At 35.6% G+C, this 19,653-nt stretch overlaps 4 protein-coding genes across 6 annotated transcripts; all 4 read right to left on the reverse strand.

Moving 5' to 3' along the window:
- Positions 1-6: 6 nt before the first annotated feature.
- LOC9318931 (leucine-rich repeat extensin-like protein 3) lies at positions 7-1,085 on the reverse strand. Its single transcript, XM_002884953.2, has one exon. It carries the CDS (start codon positions 619-621, stop codon positions 79-81), a length of 543 nt encoding a protein of 180 aa, XP_002884999.1. The 5' UTR covers positions 622-1,085; the 3' UTR covers positions 7-78.
- A 134-nt stretch (positions 1,086-1,219) lies between these two features.
- Positions 1,220-2,482, reverse strand: LOC9321066 (ubiquitin-like protein ATG12B). The gene is made up of 5 exons (XM_002884954.2): positions 2,377-2,482; positions 2,175-2,233; positions 1,846-1,914; positions 1,701-1,763; positions 1,220-1,519 (listed from the first exon to the last, which is right to left on the reverse strand). The coding sequence occupies exons 1-5, from the start codon at positions 2,480-2,482 to the stop codon at positions 1,460-1,462; spliced, it is 357 nt and encodes a 118-aa protein (XP_002885000.2). The 3' UTR covers positions 1,220-1,459.
- Positions 2,483-6,745: 4,263 nt separating this feature from the next.
- Positions 6,746-8,188, reverse strand: LOC9321067 (protein BIG GRAIN 1-like A). Its single transcript, XM_002884955.2, has one exon. The coding sequence runs from the start codon at positions 8,007-8,009 to the stop codon at positions 6,933-6,935; it is 1,077 nt and encodes a 358-aa protein (XP_002885001.1). The 5' UTR covers positions 8,010-8,188; the 3' UTR covers positions 6,746-6,932.
- A 6,007-nt stretch (positions 8,189-14,195) lies between these two features.
- LOC9321068 lies at positions 14,196-19,315 on the reverse strand. Of its 3 annotated transcripts, none has more exons than XM_021031090.1 (10): positions 18,907-19,315; positions 18,439-18,482; positions 17,860-18,034; positions 17,399-17,531; positions 16,466-16,998; positions 15,921-16,260; positions 15,553-15,817; positions 15,375-15,467; positions 14,757-15,218; positions 14,196-14,666 (listed from the first exon to the last, which is right to left on the reverse strand). In XM_021031090.1, exons 1-10 carry the CDS (start codon positions 19,082-19,084, stop codon positions 14,334-14,336), a joined length of 2,556 nt encoding a protein of 851 aa, XP_020886749.1. In that variant the 5' UTR covers positions 19,085-19,315; the 3' UTR covers positions 14,196-14,333. The 3 variants fall into 3 exon arrangements, with proteins under 3 accessions (XP_020886749.1, XP_020886750.1, XP_020886748.1); XM_021031091.1 differs by having other exon boundaries at positions 14,757-15,215; positions 15,375-15,470; XM_021031089.1 differs by having other exon boundaries at positions 15,375-15,470.
- Positions 19,316-19,653: the final 338 nt, after the last annotated feature.

Here is a 19,653-nt window from a genome sequence, read left to right on the forward strand (position 1 = left end):
ATTGACAATTCTCTTTCTTTATCCTCGTCTCAAAAGTGTGTGTGTGTGTTCCCGGTTGATGAAAATTCTCTCCCAAATTCAATAAGTATGTGTCATCCTTAGAAGCTGCTTTCTTTTGAAAACCAAGAAGGCAACAACGCAAATCTGCAACATTGCTGCAAACCCAGCGAATACAAGACCCACTGTTTTCCCTGTGTTTAATCCACTTTTCTCTGACTGTTTGAAGACCCGAGAAGGAGGAGGAGGAGGAGGAGATGGGGGACGTAACCGTCTTGGTGGTTGGTTTCTATTAGAATGCGGAGGAGACGCTTGCGCACGCGGAGGAGGATGAGGGTGTTTTGAAATCGGCGGCGGTGGTGGTGGTGGAGGAGGAGGAGGCGGAGGTGATGGTAATGGTGGCGGTGGAGAAGTAGGTGGAATCATAATGTTAACGGTTTCTTGCGACGGAGGAGGAGGCGTGTTGACTTGAGGCGGAGTCAGAGGAGGAGGTTGAGATTGCACAAACGGAGAGAGCGGAGGAGGTGGTGATTGTAATAGGGGTTGCCGTTGATCTTGTTGTGATTGGACAAGAAGGAAGCCATGAAAGCTGAGAATCATGCCGAGAAATAAAACAAAACCCATTAATCACCAGATTGACTCGATCCAGATAACAAGACAGCGTCTTCCTTTATCTTCGTCAGCACATAGTGGAATTCGATTCCGGTCAACGAAGATATCCAGTGAGGAAGGAGACAAATCTGAGGAAATAGGTCTCCGTTCTTCTTCCTCGATTATCGAAACCAGAGAATGATGGAGTCGGGAAGAAGCAAGAATCAAGGAATCACGAATCTGACAACTAAATGTATCTAAGGATTTCCCCCAAATTGACGAATCCAATTCGGAGAGAATTTCCGGAGACGAAGAGAGAAAAAAAGTCGATTAAGAAGAACAATTGACTATACAAAGCGGAAATGGTAAAATTTTCCGGGAAAATGCGAAGAGAGAGAGAAGGGTAACGGTTTCGGGCTAAATCTGGGGGAAAGAGAGATTAAGGACAAGTTTTGGGAAAACGTAGATTTCGATTTCGATTTCGATTTTACAATCTGTAATCTGTAATAATAATAACTCCCTTTTTTTTTTTTTTTGGTTTCTTATTATTAAGGGAGAAGACGAAGAAGAGAAAAATAGTTGAATGTTCCGTTTTGAAAGAAAACTCACGGATCCAATGTCCAACGTGGCGTGGCATCATCCAACATCTATCCCATCTCCTTTGACTATACTCACTTAATGGGCCTAAGCCCATTTAATTTACGTTCATAGCCCATTTTGCAAAAAAAAGAAAAGAATGGAGACCCATTCCTAAGGATGTACATACATACAACAAGTTTCTTCTACAATTGAATTCTCCTAGCAAAGTCAAGTAGTAGCAGCTTGTCTCATCTTAGCATAAGATGCAACATGATACTCGGATTGTTGGCTTTTAACCCCATGCCATGGAACAAGCATAGTTAACCACCAGTTTACCATCAAACCCAAAGTTCTGCAATTATCAAGAACACAAGCACAATCTTAAGAAATGCAAAGAGGACAAGCCCCGGTAATAGGAAATACCAAAAATATTATCAACCTTAAAGATCAAACAAACCCATGAATGATTGAAGACAAACAGATGGAAGATGTATAACTACTTTCAGGAGCATATTGAAAATGAAATTACTTACATTGTATAGATCAATTACTGACTCATCGGGGTTAGGCGAGAAAGCGCTGTTTACATAAACAAACTTACACAGTGAAGAGATATCAGCACACTTGCAACAAAAACAATGTTTCACAAGAGATAGATAACACAGATAAATGATTTACCAATGAGTCAGAGTGAAGCTGCCGTCTTAGAAAATCAATCACTTTAGCAAATTTTTCAGTCCCTGCAATCTGAAGACACCAAAGCAGAGCACATATATCAAAGAAAGAAAGATCAAAACTATAATGATAAAGCTAATAATTATGATGCTGAAGCATAATCTGATGGATATTGAATCTAATGGTTAAAAAACACAGCAACAAAATTCATCAACTCAGATCCTTAACAGAAGAGATAATTACATTATCGAAAATTCCAAAATGGTCTAGGTCCTAAATAGTACCCTAATTTCGCGAAAGGAATGAATCATTGATTACAAAAGAAGCTATACCTTGAATTTAGATTGTTTCAAGATTGAAGCACCACCAGTAGCTCTTAGATGAACAACAACTGTTACGAATTTTAAGAAAAAACGAAACCATAGAGATACGATCAAAATTAGAACCGTAAAAGAGAAATCATCAAAAAATCTCATCAGATTTGAAACCATCTCTACTCAAATAACAGGTTGATCGAGTTCATCAATGACTCACTTTTCCGAACAGAATTCGGAGATTCCGTCGCCATTGTTGGGACTTTGGTTTGACCAGAGAGAAGTGACAACGATTTCGAGCAAGTTAAAGATTTGTTTGGATACATAATAGGCCCAAATTATGTAAAGCCCAATATAGTTAAATCCGGCCCTGTTCGATTTTTAAAAGGCTTATATCTCAAAGGTAGTTTTGTTTTTGTTTTGGATCTTGAAAGGTGAAAGCTCATCTCAGTGAATTGACGAAAACGGAGATACAAAAAAGATCATAAAATGGTAGGATCGGTAACTTATAAAAATATATGAAAAACTTTTTAATTTATGTTACCAAATAGATCATAATTAAAATGGTGAATTAGATGAGATTTTAGAAAAGTGATTATATATAAAATCACATGTTTATCCTATTATTATATATATATTAGTCATCTGTTGGTTAACAATCAAAACCGTACTGTTGTATTTCTTTAGATATTACATGATGAGAGGGACTTTAGATATATAGAAAACAAGACGATGACATTGACCCATTTGAGATAGATCAATCGTTATCGTTATAAAGTAATGTCGAATAATTATGATATAAGTATATAGGGATGGTCCAAAAGATGGATAGAAGACAAGCTCGTGCATTAGGCATCATGCATGGGCACTGGGTATTTAATGATTTGGAGTTAGGTTTATGACGAATCCAAAGGCAATAGTAATGTGTTGATCTTCTCTACAGTCATTTTCATTGTATCCTTTTTTATAAACTTGTGGCAGTTGGAAAAAGATAATCAAATATTAATGTGTATTTCTTCCTTTTATTTGTTTTTTGGTGAAACAACAATTGCAGATCATATATATATATATATATATATATATATATATTACAAGTTAATCTGTCTTTTAACAAAATTATAACCAACAATTCACGCAAATTATAATACCTTATAATAAAGAATAATGACGATGAACCTCACTAAGAAAATGAATTGAAGCAATGCGTATGTCAAATTGCCAATATGCCATGTCAAATAGTGAAAGTTATACGCTGATCTTCTTATACGTACGTCACCATTTCATCGAGGTTCAGACAAAAATATGCAACCACGACCATAATCAATTCTTGGAATCAAACAAAAACATTCTTCTTTTTCAGAAAAATTGGGTTTGGCTTCCAACATTATCTTCTTTCCTTCTAGTGTCTTGTGTATTGACCAATAAACAGATAGAATCGTCCAGCAAATTGATGATCATTATACTTATGAGAGAATCAGCTAAAAAAACAATCAGTTTCTTATTTAAAACGATATAGTATGTATTTTTGTTGGCATCGTAACTTTTGAAAACAAAATAAAGAAGCACAGTGTTTGCTACTTTATATCTGGTCCAGTGTGTGGGATCTACAAAATTTTGATGTGGAGTGGGAAGATTTTTTCATAGGGATCAGAAAAAAAACGAAGAGTTAACACGTGTGCACGTGGGAGAGTTACGACACATAAGTGGCCACCCCCGTCACGTGCGGGCTACATTTATATCCACTCGTTTCTTCCCTTGGTCCGACTTCATTGGTCCATCTTTATTCGTCTCTTTCCCTTCTCTAAACATTTTCCCAATTACTCGTCTTCTCAAATTTAAGTATTTAACATTTGCATCTAACTTGTCTTTTAGCCTATACTACATGTGGATTGCTACATATATATAGAGCATCGCTAAATAAATATACATTCGTAAACAGACACTTGATTAATGTTGAATTCGACGCATATTTATTAGAACTAGTTGTTGACACATGCACACTCAAGAAAGCTTATAATAGTGTTGAGACTTGAGAGTGACCCACCATTTGCACCATATGTACCGTTTTACGACGACGTGTACACGTCCGTGCACACTCACAAATAGAGATTGAGAGTACTATCGAATTAAATATACATAGTGGATTGAGCTAGTGTGTGTGTGTCTTAGCTTGTGTGATTTGAAATGGTGTAAGCCCTAGCTAGCTACTTAATATATATATAGAAATAGCTGGTAATGCATGCGAATGACGAGTTGTGCATGGTTGATATGGGACATTGTATGCCCCTTAATTATTCCTTATCTTTATAACTAGTGCCTGCGTTTGGAGTGTGCAAGTGGAGCAATTGTACCGGATCTAATTTTTTTGAGTAAATTTAAAGGCCCAAATTTTTTTTTTCGTATTAAAAAAAATGTAATTTTTAAAACTTTAAGATATCTTTATCATAAAAAAAGATATTTTATTTAGTATGAAAGTGGTTAATTTTTAAGGTTTTTTTAACATGAAAAAGGCCCAATTTTTTTTTTTTTGTATGAAAAAGAGTCAATTTTTAAAATTTGTATTGGGACTCAAAATTAATTGAGCCGGCCCTGTTTATAACATACATATCAATCTTATATGGTGTACTATATGATATGTAGCTGTCCAAAATAAATGCTTTTTATTGATTTGTTGTCTCACGACGAAACTTCTTCGTTAAATACGTGTATATACATATTCTATATAGTCGTGGTACTCTATTATTAATCATCGAGAGAAATTTCTACTGTTAAACAAGACATATACAGTTAAACCAAAAAAAAGACATATACAAAAAGTAATATGTAAGTTCACAAGTTATATGAAAGGGAAATTATAAATTTGAATTTCAAATACAAACCGCTGATAACAGGTGTTTTTATATCCTACAATTCTTTTTTTGTCAAATTCGTCTTTACCGCCATTTTGGTTTATATAAAAGAGTAATTGATCACTTGTTTAAAAATTGATTAGATTTTATTGTTGTAATCAAACTTTTGAAATTAATTGGCTAAATCAGCACGTTACTCTCATGATTATATTTTCACTTTCATAACTCCCCCACTTCACCCACCACGAATGGGGACAAATCCACATATATTAATTATACTTACCGACGTAAGTATCCGTTTATACACTAACTTTTTCTTTAGTTAGATTGTCATCAATAAGTTGCATATCTTAATTGATTCTTTGATATTTCATAAGATATATACACTACGGAAATATCATCAGTTGAGTTCTTTGTTTAGCTTTGTTTTTGACAGCATTGAAGTATATATGATACATTTATTTACTTTTTTCTTATTGAAGCTATTAAAGGATTGATTCTCGATTATGCGGGAACTGCAAGCTACAAATTAAATAATAAAATTACCGTTTTAATAAAGTGATCTCTTAAACAAACGAAAAGAAAATAAAAGTGGGAAGTTGGGTTACTAGAGTATGCGATCTTTCCTTTGTATCGGATACTTTTGACCATATAGCCATATTAGCCTTTTTTTTTAGTTTGTACAGACAATAATCTAATTGTGTGATGCTTTACTTATTATATAAATACACATATTTCAAGCTAAGTAGCATGTTTGTGTTAGCTTTAATAGCTTATCATAACGCTATGATTCGGTGGTCCAATTTGTTACTTTGAACCAAATTTAATTTTGGTCATGTAAGCTTATGCAAATAAATTTCCTAAAAAATGAATATATTAATATGATTTTACAACGTTAGATGTGTCATGTGTGGATTCTTTATCTTTCTATCAGTGCAATCAAATCGAAGGTTGACATGACAAGCTGACATAATGTACGTAAAACATTAATAACACATGCTTAGCTTCCTTATTTTAATATAGTGTTTTGAACCGAAACTTTTTACCATTCAAGCATCTATTTGCTTGTCGTGTTGACATTATTAAGAAAGAGTTAATCACAGAGCACACACGTTTAAGCAACATCTCAAAAAAATAATTTTGATCAATTTAACAGAATCGTGACAATAGATATATCAAAGACGACTATACTGATGTATAACGTCCATCATCTTGTGGTTTAATATCATCGCGGTGATAGGTCAGTGAAAGGAATGTGTGTAGCTAGAAGAAACAGACGAGACTTATGCATAATCCAACATTATAATTTTAAGCCATGCTTAAAACAAGACAAGCCAATCGAATCACGTTCAGGCAAAAGAAAAGAAGAAGTACTCGAAAAGAATCAAATATTGGATACTATTGTCCATGACATTTGAGACCATGTCTCTTTCACTTTTTTCCCCATCTTATTGATCATTATTAGTAGCATCAAATCAAATCTTTTACTTTTAGTTAATTAATAATTTTTTGTATCTATATATCAACTCAAATCTTCTTCTTATAGTTTTAATTTTACCTAAAAAACAGAGTAAGAAACAAAGAAAAGGCGACGACTCTTTGCTGTTATAGTTGACGACAGAGAATATAAAACGTGGCTCTCTTTTTTTTACTGTCACTTCTATGATTCTTAAACTCGCTAATTAAGCTGCTTGGTTATGAACTTATCACCTATGACCAAAATATATCAAGTTTAGATGATTAATTAAAACAGATATTTTTATACACAACTTACTTAACAAAGGAGAACAAAAAAAACCGTTTATAGGAAGCGGTAAAACATTGTAATTAATAACAACAAAAAAAAAACCAAGGGGAAAAAAAGATCGAATGATCTAAAAACTAATCACCCCCAACCATTAATTATATAGTACTAAAATAATAATAATTATACAATTAAACCAGTAGCAATGACTCGATTCATATTATCCAGACGAGTGGTTTCGTAAACCGGAAGCTCTTCTCTATACCTATCGATCCCAATCGCCGAAAGATTCTCCAACTCGAATAGATCAGAGCTTGCACAACTCGCAGCATCGTCTTCATCATCTTCTTCTACGTTGGTGATGTTCGTCGTCGTTGTAACCTTGTTCTTATTATGGTAAGTTCTAAGAAGATCTTTGGCTGCTTCGATAACACGGCGATGCTCTTCTATAACGTCGCGTTTAGCTTCGTTGCTACCGTAGAGACTGTTGTTGTTATAAGCGTAAGGCATGTGAATGGAGGAATCTTCGTCGAGGATGACATTTACTGGACAGAACCGTACGGATCTTTTTGATTTGCCGCTAGACGATGGAGTTTTGCTCAAGCAAGACCTGGAGTAGGAGGATGCGGAGGAGCATGTGGAGGAGGAGTGTGGTTCTTCAACGGTGGTTGTAGTTTTCTTGTGCTTCTTAGGGTTAGTGGCGGCTGCGTTGGTGAAAAGAGAGTTAAGGAAAGTAGCGAGTCGGCCACCGGGAGAGATCGGTTGTTTGACTTTTTTCAAGTCGGAGTAGATCTTTAAAGCTTTTGATTTCGTTCTCAAGAAGCCACCGAGTTCTTTAGGTTTCTGGACGGCGGAGGAGTGGTCGACGGATGATGTTCGAATCGGCTTCGGTTGTTTTCCAGGAGGAGGAGAGGAGGAGGATTTGGAACGTCCGTAGAAGGAATCAGACTCGGAAGAGGAGAATCCGCCGCCGCTTGAATCAGAAGAGTTAGAGTTGGAGTGTCTCAGAAAGTCAGTCTTCCTCCTGGATCTCTCGTAATCAGCGGCAATTGAGCGGCGGTGATAGACTGGAGAGACTTCACGATCCTCGTGGAGAGAAGCGTTACGTTGTTGGTGGTGATGCTTCTTCTTCTTGATGGATTCGAGGGGAGGAGGGGAGGAATCGTCGATGGAGCGGTAGATTTGGTCGAGGAGAGTGGAGGAGAAAGAAGGGTGACGGTGGTGAGATGAAGAAATAGGTTTCTCCCAAGTGATCTCCATTAGAAGGAAAAGCTTTCAGGTGGGAAGAGGAAAGATGTGAGAGAGAGAGCAGAGGAACATGGAAGGAGGAAGGAGTGTGTGTTTATAACAAGGCAGACAACTGGTAATCATTGCCACGTGTCTTTCTCGACAACTCTATGCCTCTTACCCCACAAAACTAAACCACCAATCATCTTTTTTTACTCTCACCTCCTCTCTCTTTTTTTCAATAATATCTTATACTATAACCTATGGTAAAAACATACGTATAAAATGTGTTTTATTGGAATAAAAGTTGTTTAACATGTTGTTAAAAAAGACTAATGTATGCAAGCAAGAAGCAAGACGAATATCGGAGGTCCGGAACATCAACTATATATGTCCGAACCTCCGAATTATGTATGTGATGAATGAAAATGGTAAGGTTTAAGAATTAGAAATTTGTCTTGAACCAAAAGAATTATGGGATATCACTGCTGCTGGGTTACAGAGCAGCTTAGCCTTTATTCACATGACACGGCCCAAAGATTCACTTATGTGTTCCCTACTTATAAAGTAAAAGATTAAAGTTGTTCCTTCCTCATCATAAGTCTTATTTTATTTTCTTTGTATTTCTTTTAAGTATTAGAAAAATAAAATCTGTGAGTTATTTCAGCAAACCCAATATTGATACTTGGGTCCATACTACAACTTGTTTGTTCTGCTTATTTATTTTCTAATTAAACAGTGCAAAACTACAACGTTCTAATGGTTCATACACATTTTTATACTTATTACACCATATTATATAGTATTGATATATTACACTTGTGAAGATTTTTAGACAACAAAACTATAAAAAAAGAACGGGCTGCGGTACTTTTTGATTGTGGCTTAAGTTCAAGAAAAACCATGAGGCATTCAGAAAGTTTGAGAAACTCTAAATCGAGGAAAAGGATCGAGAGAGACACTAATCTGCAGAGAAACAAACTTTAAGTGAAGACATAAATAGCCACAAATTTAAAAGGGAAAGATATATGGTTTGGTTAACAAAATACGGAAATAATGATGAAAAGGATTTGATGAGTCTTATGCTCGCGATCCGAAGACATATATAATGCCATTTTAAAGATCAAGTTTAACTAAATGTGTGTATCTACTTTGGTATAAAAGGAACACGTATGTATCTAGGTTTAACTCAATACCAATTATTTATAAATAATCACTGAATTAGTGAAACATCGAAATACGAGATACAGAAGAAATTTGCTCTATAGTAGAATCTGTGAATATACAAATTATAAACTCGAAGGGAATTAATCAAATATTGGAGAAAAAAAATAAAGCGATGGCGATTTTGGAAAAGCCTACAAACGCTATAGGCTTAGGCTTAGCTTTAGAAATCAGAACAAAAATAAGAAGCAATGTTGTATTTGTGAAGTGTAAAGATTGGTTAAAAGAAAGAACTATTGGACGATGAGGAAACAGAGTCAAGTAATGCGGCTAAAGAGGCTCTGATCACTCATTAACCTTAACACCCAACTCGCATTTCTCATTAACAACCATAATTCCACTTTAATTGGTAATTGAGTTCCTAGCTCATATTTATCTTCCATCTACGTAAGAAATTAATGGTGTTGATTATTGGAAACACCCTATTATATAGCTAGTTTACATCTTAGCTATGTGACTATTTCAAACACTCGAACTTGAAGCTCACTTTTTTTTTTTTTATCTAATAGAATGTAAAATTTACTCGAATCTTTGTAAAATGAATGCATCAAATTTCTAAGTTTGCTATGACATTTTTGAAGTTGAAAATAATAGAAAGATCATTGCTATCTAGTTGCAAACCATATTTTCATCCCTTTGTTGAAGCGAGTGTCTTCCATGGCCGAATTGTTAAGAGTCTATTTTTGGAACATGCTTGTCTATGCACTTGGTTAGCTGACAAAACTCAAATTAGTTTCATTTTAGTCTAGTCAAATACATTTAACCATCTATACTCTGACAATGGTATAAGAGAATAATATGGAAGATTTTTTGGGTAATGGTTACATATTGTGTTAAGATAGCGTCAAAAATTTTGACATTCTGAAATTTTCAAAAACAAATTATCTTATAAAATGGTCGAATTTGCGTTAATTTTTTTTTTATAGGAAATGTGATCATCATAAGGAAATCTAACTTTTACGTTATATTAATGTATATTGTCTTCAATCAAATTCACTTAAACCTGAATCTAAAATAAATCACGTTAACTGTCGACAAAATCAAATAAAATAATCAAACACGTTAATTTAAATTTAAATATTATTTTAACAAAATTTGTTATATATGTTTGTGACAATTGCTAGGGAGGAGGGCAAAACAGCAGGGAGCCAACAGTATAATGGAAATGATTAGACATAGACAACGGGATTAAGACAATATCATCTATCTGATTAACAAAATCAGGCTTTATTAGCAAGTAGAGAGGATTTTTAATTATGAGGAATTACTGTGAACGTCGCTTTCTTTTGCCATGTAAAAGTGACCGATGGTAGTTACAATATCGATTATATAGGATTATTTACAGCTTCATCTTAATTTTGAATCATTGATTCAAATTCTCCTCTCATATTTAAAATCATATATGTATATAGTCCCTTCCTAATTACTGCCTCACGTTTGCATCATTTGATCGAAATTAGCATTTGTTTCTTGTCAACTGCGATATTAGGCTTCTTTATTGGATAAATAATTTAAAGAATTCTACATGTATATATCATTTTTTTGTCTTATGAAAGTTTTCTTATAGATAAAATAGTTAATTAAGTTTATAGACACCTTTCACACTAACAATCAGTTCAAATATTTAATGATTCTTGTTATGGCTCATCGCGTGAATATCATCATCTAAGACGGACAAATAGTTTTAACATGAGATAATGAACATATATATGTCCACAGTTTTTTTTGAACTGATGTATTGACATATTGTTAAAGACGCAATATCAAATTCTCCGAAGTTGATTTCTAATTGAATATTCTTACGCACACCACGGGACAAAATTAGTATAATTAGTCTCCAAATGTAATGATATGTAAAGCTAATTACTTATACGGTTAGCTAACGGAAAGTACTTTTGATAACAAAGACAGAATATAAATAATAATGACTTTTTAGCCGCAACATCTTTGGAAAATTATATAGTTTGGTTATCTCATATATTTTAGTTTTAATTGTGTTCTTAAGAGAAAATACAATAAAAGAATGATGCCAATAATGCATAAGCATGCGGTGCGTAGTTATATTGCTAAACTTTTTTGAGTGGTGTAGTTGTGTAATATAGACAGGAGATCTAAAGTATTTAATTCAATTGATCAAATTGTATATCTCCCTTGCGAACTTTGGTTCTGAGATGTATTGTCTGAACCATAATCTAATTAATTGGATGATTAAAAATAATACAATGTGTGCGAGAAAGAAGAATGCAATGTTAAAGAGATAATGGTGTTCATTTGCAAAATGATTACTCCCTTGGGCCTTGGCCTAAGGGAAACTCCATTTCTTTTAACTATAATTTCATGCATCAATTGAAAAACAAAGGAAACGAGTTTTTATTAAAGTAACTAGTTTTCTTTTTAAAAAAGGAATATGGGAAATTAGACTATTGAATGCACACAACACATGCATGTTATTTTTTATGAACGCCCTTTCGATTCCACGAAACTTCACATTCGTGTAGCTCTTCATTAATCGGACCCATCTCTCATACCATTTCTACAAATTAATTTCGCGTGTGTGTGTGTATTATATGAGAGATATATGGTAGAAATGGGTCCGGTTAATGAAGTATGTTATAGTTCAAGAAATACTTAAACCTTACCCAAATATTTTAAATGAGAAAGTATGTAATAGTTCAAATAATGTTAACTTTTAATAATTACTACATTTCATTGGATAAATTTAACATGTTGTATCAAACGTCCATGTCAATCTCTCAAGTTTTCTAAATATGCCCAAGCATCCGTGGTCTAGTGGCAGAGGAAGCTTTGGGAAAGAGTGAAACTCCCAAACCTGAGTTCGATTCTCCCTGGAAACAAAAACACATTTGTTTGGGAAGTCTGTCAGTTGGGTCTTGGCCCAATTGGTTTACCTGGTAGCCAGAAATGCAGGCGGCCTGACTACCCCCTGACACTTAGTTGGAAGGCATTCCAAACTCGGGATAGGCAGAGTGGTAGCCCGTAAGGGCCTAACCGTTAACACGGTGGACCAGTCCACTATGTAGTACTTCGGTGCGTTCTTACCGGGGCCGACCAGATAGCCGATAGGATTTATCAAAAAAAAAAAAAAAATTTCTAAATATCTCGCAAAGCATATAGATGATTTTCTGTTGAAAATAAAAGGGGATGATTTTATTGTAGTGTACTTTAAATGTTTGTAAATAATCCTTTATCTTCTCAAACTTATGAGATATATAATGGAGATTGGAGAAAATTTATTTTTAAAAACTAATCCCATAGCATCCTTTTTTGGTATATTCGAATATTAGTCTCCTTTGTATATATATATGATTTCGTATAACGCATACCATAGGCAGAAACAAAGAGAGAAATTATTACAAAAGAAATATGTACAATAAACAGAAGTTGCAGGGGAGATTGATTCCACGCATGTGTGGGTGGATATGATAAACAAAAGAAAGACAAAAGATTCTGATCACATCATAATAGAGTTGGTGCATGCAATAGCAAAAGCAGATTCCATTTAAATCAAATAGCTAAAGAGCACACTCCAACTCTTTAAGAGAACGTTTGATTTTCATATTTTCCCTCTAACATCCCAACAAACAAGAATATATACTTACCATTATTATACCATACAACAATGTTGTTGGTGTATCAGTCAGTGTATGGATGTCTATAAATCACTCCACTATCTCTGATTTGACATGTCAGCTTCACAGTGACATACAACGTTTCAAACTTTTCATCGTTGATAAAAAAACAATCTCCCACAAAATTTAGTTGATTTCTAGGGAGAAATTAAAATCTTGATGATTCAACAAACAAGCCTTGATTTAACAAAAGTAGTAAAGAGTTGTGCTTATAAATCTCCAAATCCGATCATGAGACCTTTTGACTTCTTGAGAATAAAAATCATTTTCAATTAAAATTTGCTAATTCTTCTTAATTTCTTATAATATTTCTATGAGATATATAGAATAGGGTCTAGAAGAGCCAACATTTCCCATCATTATCCCTCTTACATGCGGGTTATCTAAGTTATGAAGTATGAACCCTAAGCCTCTACTCTACTCTAGCCACTCTTAATCAAAATCTCCTCAATCATTTTGAGTTTCATTTTCACTAACTCTAAACAAATTATAGAGAATTTTCAGAGAATATATCAAGCCAATCTTTGCTTGTGCGGTAGGTGTTATCAACAGTGTAACCACGTTTAATAAAAAAACCTAGACCGGTCAAAATGAGACAAATTAATAGAGTATTAGTGACTCAACATCATGGAGTCTCAAGAGATTCGTAGAGAGTAATCATTTCTCAATAAGGTAGGACTTAGGAGATAAAGAGTTTCGACCTATTAAATCTGAGAAGCAGGCAAAGTCCGTACAAATTAGGCTCTGAGTAAACTCTAGTTGGCCCCTTTATTAAGACCCACCTCCCCAAACTGAAGTATATTTAGCTCTCTAAATATGTCAACAAAACGATCAATTAGATTCTTTTGTTATGATGACAGTGTGTGCTAAGACACCTAAAAAACAAAAGTAATCAAGGAGATAATCAAAACCTATAGGGCTGCGCTTCAACAAGTTCTCTGATTAAGAATATTTGTTTTTATTTCTAAAGGCAGGAAAGTTAGGTCAAGCTCAACAACTAATGATTCTCTATCAAGAATTTAATAAGGAAGAAGAAATGGAGAGAGAAGACATAAAACTCAAAGAAGAACACTCAATTCTCTTTAATACTTGTAGAACATTGACAATGGGAAACACTAGCACCAAGCAACAATGTTTCACTCACAGGGTTCCACACTTAAACACCATCACATGCATTGTAGGGTTCTTGAAATTGACAGAAACTATAGTAGCAGTAAAAATGATTAAGAAGCACGGACAGGACTTTACCTGGACACATTGACGCCATGGGAGGATAACACCATACCTGCAGCTGTAAAAGATGAGGGGAAATGGAAGCAGACAAAGGATTTATTGAAAATTGTTGAGAGCTGGGAACATTTTATGCATTGAATAAATAAGATTAATTCAAAACAGAGTTTGGGCGTTTCATAAGGAGAATCAAAATATTTGCTTTTGGCTATTATATAATCCATTAGACAAGAAGACAAAGGTTAGATTTTGTTCAGAAGTTTGCTGGCCAATTCGGATGACCAAGTTGTGATTGTTGATAGGTACCAACTTGAGACGGAGGAGGAGAGGGCACAACCCCGACTCCAACATTACCACCAAGGCCAGGTCCCATGTGGTGCGGATTCGCCATTGTGCCAGGCTGTGGTGGGTGGAAGAGACCCTGGAACTGCATGTGAGATGATTGCGCAGCAGGGTTGAACGATTGGTGTGCTGTATGGGACGATAAATAAGTGCCATGAGGCGATTGTCCAGCTACATTGTAATATGGAGACTGAAGGCTTGAAAGATCTCTTGGATTTTGCATCCAAATCTCAGAAGTCTCAGCCTGTAGTGTTAGATAAGGAAACACAAATCAGAATACAAAACAACTGGCAAAAACATGAAGTTCGGGCACAACTAACATACTTATCGTTACCTGAGGATTTGGAACGTAAATATTTACATCTTTGTATTTCATGCGAGATGGATCTTCCAGTCCCGTAGCGTTTCCAACAACATTGGGAGGATTAATTGGATACCCATTAGGATTGTTGTAAGTCCCAAAACCCGTAGGTCCACCAGTTGGAACTGGTTTATATTGCTGATGGATTCCATACTTGACACCATTTGAACCGAGATGAGAACCGCCTCCAGGCATCAGCACATAGCTATTGCCATTTGAAGGGTGTGCATATGCTGCTGGGTTACCTGAGTAGCCTGGCATGGGCATTTGGGGAACATAGACTGGGGAGAGGAATTGACGATAAGGCATGAGATTGGGAAAATGTGAAACATGGACCTGCGGATACATCTGTTGCATTGATGCCTGTTGTTGTTGCTGCAACATGGGAATAGTGGATGGAGGGGTATTATTTACCATGTGAGTACTGAATCCCTGCTGCATTGTCAAAAGGAACCTGATCAGTTTTTCCTGGTTAATAAAATCAAAAGATAACTATGACACATGCACAAACCAACTGCTCAAAGCTAACTAGACTCTTCCGCATCAACTCATGCTGGCAAACCAGTAATAATAACAACACACATAAATTACCTCCTGTGGAGATGGTAATCCTTGAACTCGTACGGTTTCATCCATTGCAGGTATAAAATACGGAAATTCATAACTACCATGGTTGTCATAAGCCTGCTGGAAAGGACGAGCATGTCATTTTTGAATGAATTTATCTTTCCTTGATTTTTTTAAAAGCTACAGTTGCAAGAACGCTTACAGAAATTTTTTGCAACTCGGGAAGATCTTGCTGCTGTTCAAACTCTAAAGGAGTATAAGGTGGACCATTCCTATTGAGTAATTGAATTCCCGAGTAATCATCCAAATTGTCAGATCTATGAGTTTCTTTCTGTTCGGGCAACTGTGGCTCAGATACTGCTGAGACGGGTGAGTCAGATCCAGAAATTCTGACATGATCATCAATATTATTGATAGGCTGAACGCCTGGACCATCTGTTAAAGCCTCAGGACAAGTAACTGGCGAACTGTCAACAATATCATTAAGTTAATTGGGGAAAGATGCAAGTGACCTCAAACTATATCCGAAATATACTAAAACAAATAATACCACCAACTGTCAAAACTTACCTACGATCAGATTCTCTAAGTTCTTCTGAAGACCATGATTCTTGGAAAGCAGATGTTGAATTACTTGAAGAATTAACCTCTTGAACAAAGCTACCAAAAGTAAGCTGACAGCGGTCAGTTTCCGGGACACGAATATGATCTGCGATGATGACATTCTGACTTTCACTTATATGAACATTCGGAAGCTTATCGTGTGCCTTAACGGCTTCTGATTCCACATTTATGGAATTATTAGCAGGACTACGACCTTGAGACTTTGTAGGTGTTCCAATTACTCCAGGGTTATGTCCAACAGGTTTCTGATTTGATTTAGGCTTCCACTCCTTGTGCTGTGAGGCTCCTGCATTAAGTACAGGTTGGTTGATCAAGAATATCAGAAGTCATGACAGGAAATGGCTTCTCACCAGGACTTCCCAATAGATTAAAAGAAAGGATTATATCACCCAAAACAGAAGCTACAGAGAAAATAAAGTGCCGCCTAGCAGAAATCAAGTAAAAAATTGCACAACATCCATTCGAGTAATAAATATATGCATATAAGTTACCCTTTGTATGGCCACCAACTTGTTGTTGTGTTCTAGCATATTGACTTCCTCTATTCCCACGCTGTCTGTTCAAAAATGACCTATTCTTTTCCACACCACTGGGCATAACAGACTCTCGTGCAGTAATTCGACTGTGATCAATATTTGAAGTTGGGGAAGATGGTGATGGTCGATGTGCATTTATAGGTCCACTTTTTCTAATAGAGGACCCTGAAAAAGAGGGCACAGATGGAGCTTTACCAACATTATCAGAAGGTTTTCCACCTAAACCTCCACCCCTTACTTCACGTTTAATAGCTCCCACGGGTGATGATCTAGAAACAGGAGATGGTACATGAACTGGATCTGTGGAAGACGATACACCAAGAACTGAATTGGTTGATGGCAAAGTAACTCCACGGAGTTCTTTACTGATAGGACGGTGCAAAGGAGCAATTTCAGCCTGTCTGAGCCTGCCATCTGCTGGAGCATTACAATCGTCAGTAGAATCTTGAGCCCCTGAAGAGCTATGATTTCCCAAACCACCTCTTGAGCTGGCAAACAATTAAGATAGAGCAACAATATTACTTTCCTCATTTAAATTCAGCATAGTTTTCTTGAAATTATAAGATAACAAGTCCTCGTTAGGCTTTCTGTTTCCCCAAGAAGTAACCATATTTGAGCAATATTGCAGAGGAATGCCTACTAAGCGAACACACGCACTCCTATCCCTGTCTACCAAAACCAAATGGCAGTATGGCACAAAACTAATCTATGCCTCATATTGTCTTAAAGAGTCCTACTTTACTATTTTTTGGAAAACTACAGCTTTAGCAAATTAACTCCCTTAAAAATATTATTAGAAGAGTAACACATCATGCTATTTCACATGTATAAAAGAAGGGTAGTTAGCAATAGTAATGCTAGAATAAGAACACAATTGATAATACATACCCCTTTTTGTTCACAGTGGCCACCACTTTGTTAATATTTGATCCAGAGGACTGGGCAGAAGAATGCTTCAACTGTTCATTGACATTTGGATTAGACCTGTTGTCCCTAACAACGCGAAACTCTCTGTTGGATCCTGTACTAACATGAAACGAACAAATTACAAACATACAGAAAAACATTTCAAGGTGATATGGTCAATACATTACATAAAACTTGAAGGCCAACGACCAATCACAAAGATTCAAAAAAACAAATCAACGCAAAACATGCATTACACGCCAATGTCTTCTACTTTTACTTTCCCTGCATATATTTTTCTGGATTTAGCCAAGTTCATTTAATAACCCGTTATATAGATATGTTTAAGAACCATTAAAAAGACAACTTATAAACAAGTAAAAGATTTTCCGTACAAGCACGCGAAAGAAACTGGCAAGTATATTATCGTCAAACTGATTTACCAGCAGCAGGATTTCTAGGAGATGCATTTCGTTGAGCAGCGGCGTTCCTGGGGAAGAAATTCCTACTGTAGCCTCCTCTCCGAACATTATGTTCAGGCTGTGTACGAACCTTCACTTCACTGGTAACATTTTCAAGAGGTTTCTTTACGTTTGCAGGCTCAACAAATACTGTACCCTGAAGCCAAAGGACACGCCATAAAAATCAGAGATTATACAAGACAGAGGTTGCAACAAAAAAAGAAGTGACCTGATGATCTCCATGAGTTCAGCAAACTATTTGAATGGCTAGAAAAGCTGAAAGTTATTTTGATGATCAATTTAATAAAAAGGCACACAAAATAATTAAACTGGAATGCCCACTAAACACAAAAAAAGAATAACATGTAGACATCCTATGAGATATGCTAATAAGACAAGCACTACTAACATTATGTAAAATCTAGTAACCTTCATCAAATGCAGTTTCGAAAAGAGTAAGGAGAGTCAAACACGAAAACTACGATGTGATCGCATTTGCAAAAAGGTTCAAAAAGAGAAGAACTGGTAACAAGATACCATAACAAACATTTGTGACCTTACCTCTTTTTTCCTGTCTCTTTTTCTCTTCACCTCGTGGAATGGATCTGAACAAAAGAAAAGCTTTTTAGCGAACCAAAAATTATGATGGCAACCATAACACAGATAGTAGTCACCCACCCAGAATCAGATAAAAGACCCAATCATAAATCCAGAAATTCAGATACCAACGAAGACCAATAATATTTCAAGTATATAGTAATTTTAAGTATTCTGGAGAGAATTGACAAATATCGAAATGAAAACAGGAACCTAAAAGTTATCCGTCTATCCAATTATCACCAGAACTCCATAAAAACAAGACCAAAACCGAAATCTTGCATAACCTATCCACATCATTCTACATACGCCTCATACAAACAAGATGTTGTAGCATTCCTCGTGATCACGAATAAGAACTTGAATGCGGACCAAAAACCCAACAGTAAAACCCTAACTTCCGTCAATCTAGAAAGTGAAAAAGAGAGAAACCTTGATGAATCAGCTTCTGCACAGCCTCGTCAGCGTCCATGTTAGCTTCTTTTAAGGCAGTGTAAATATCAGCATCTGAGTGATTACCCACAATTTCCTTAATCGATTGAATCATCTTTTTCGATTCATCATCGAGTCCTACCCCACGATTACCGCTAGTTCTGGACCCAGTCACCATTACGGATCAAAGGCGAATCGGATAAATCGAAACACACAAAAACAGAGAAATTCAAGGATCGAGTAGCGAAACCAAGTGCGATCCGCGTAGGCAAAGCTAGATGCTAATGATTTGACTCTTAAACCCTAAAATCGGATAGAGCACACTACTAGGGTTTCGAGTACAGAGAAGAGAGGGGACGGCTTTAAAAGAGGAAAAAAAAAAGAAGTTAGGATTTGGCCAAAATAAATTAGAGAGGGTTTATTCTCTCACGCGTCAAAAAGGAAAAATTGGTTCCAAAATGGCAAAATCACTAATTGGATAAACACAAAATGACGAATTTACCCTTATAGATAACTCATTAGAAAAGATTAGTCAAAACTCAAAAGTCAAAAAGAAAGTGAAAATTGGAAATTTTTAAGGAGATGTTAAAAATTTGAATTATCCATTTCTTTTTCAGAACATTTAAGTACATGCCATAATTATTAGCACCAATCATGGTCAATAATATAATTAGAGAAAAGTACATCTACCTTATAAAGTGAACATTAAAACAAAGTATTAAATAATTTAAATTGTCTAAACTGACC

Source organism: Arabidopsis lyrata (assembly GCF_000004255.2).
Source record: "Arabidopsis lyrata subsp. lyrata unplaced genomic scaffold ARALYscaffold_3, whole genome shotgun sequence".
Classification (NCBI taxonomy): Eukaryota; Viridiplantae; Streptophyta; class Magnoliopsida; order Brassicales; family Brassicaceae; genus Arabidopsis; species Arabidopsis lyrata.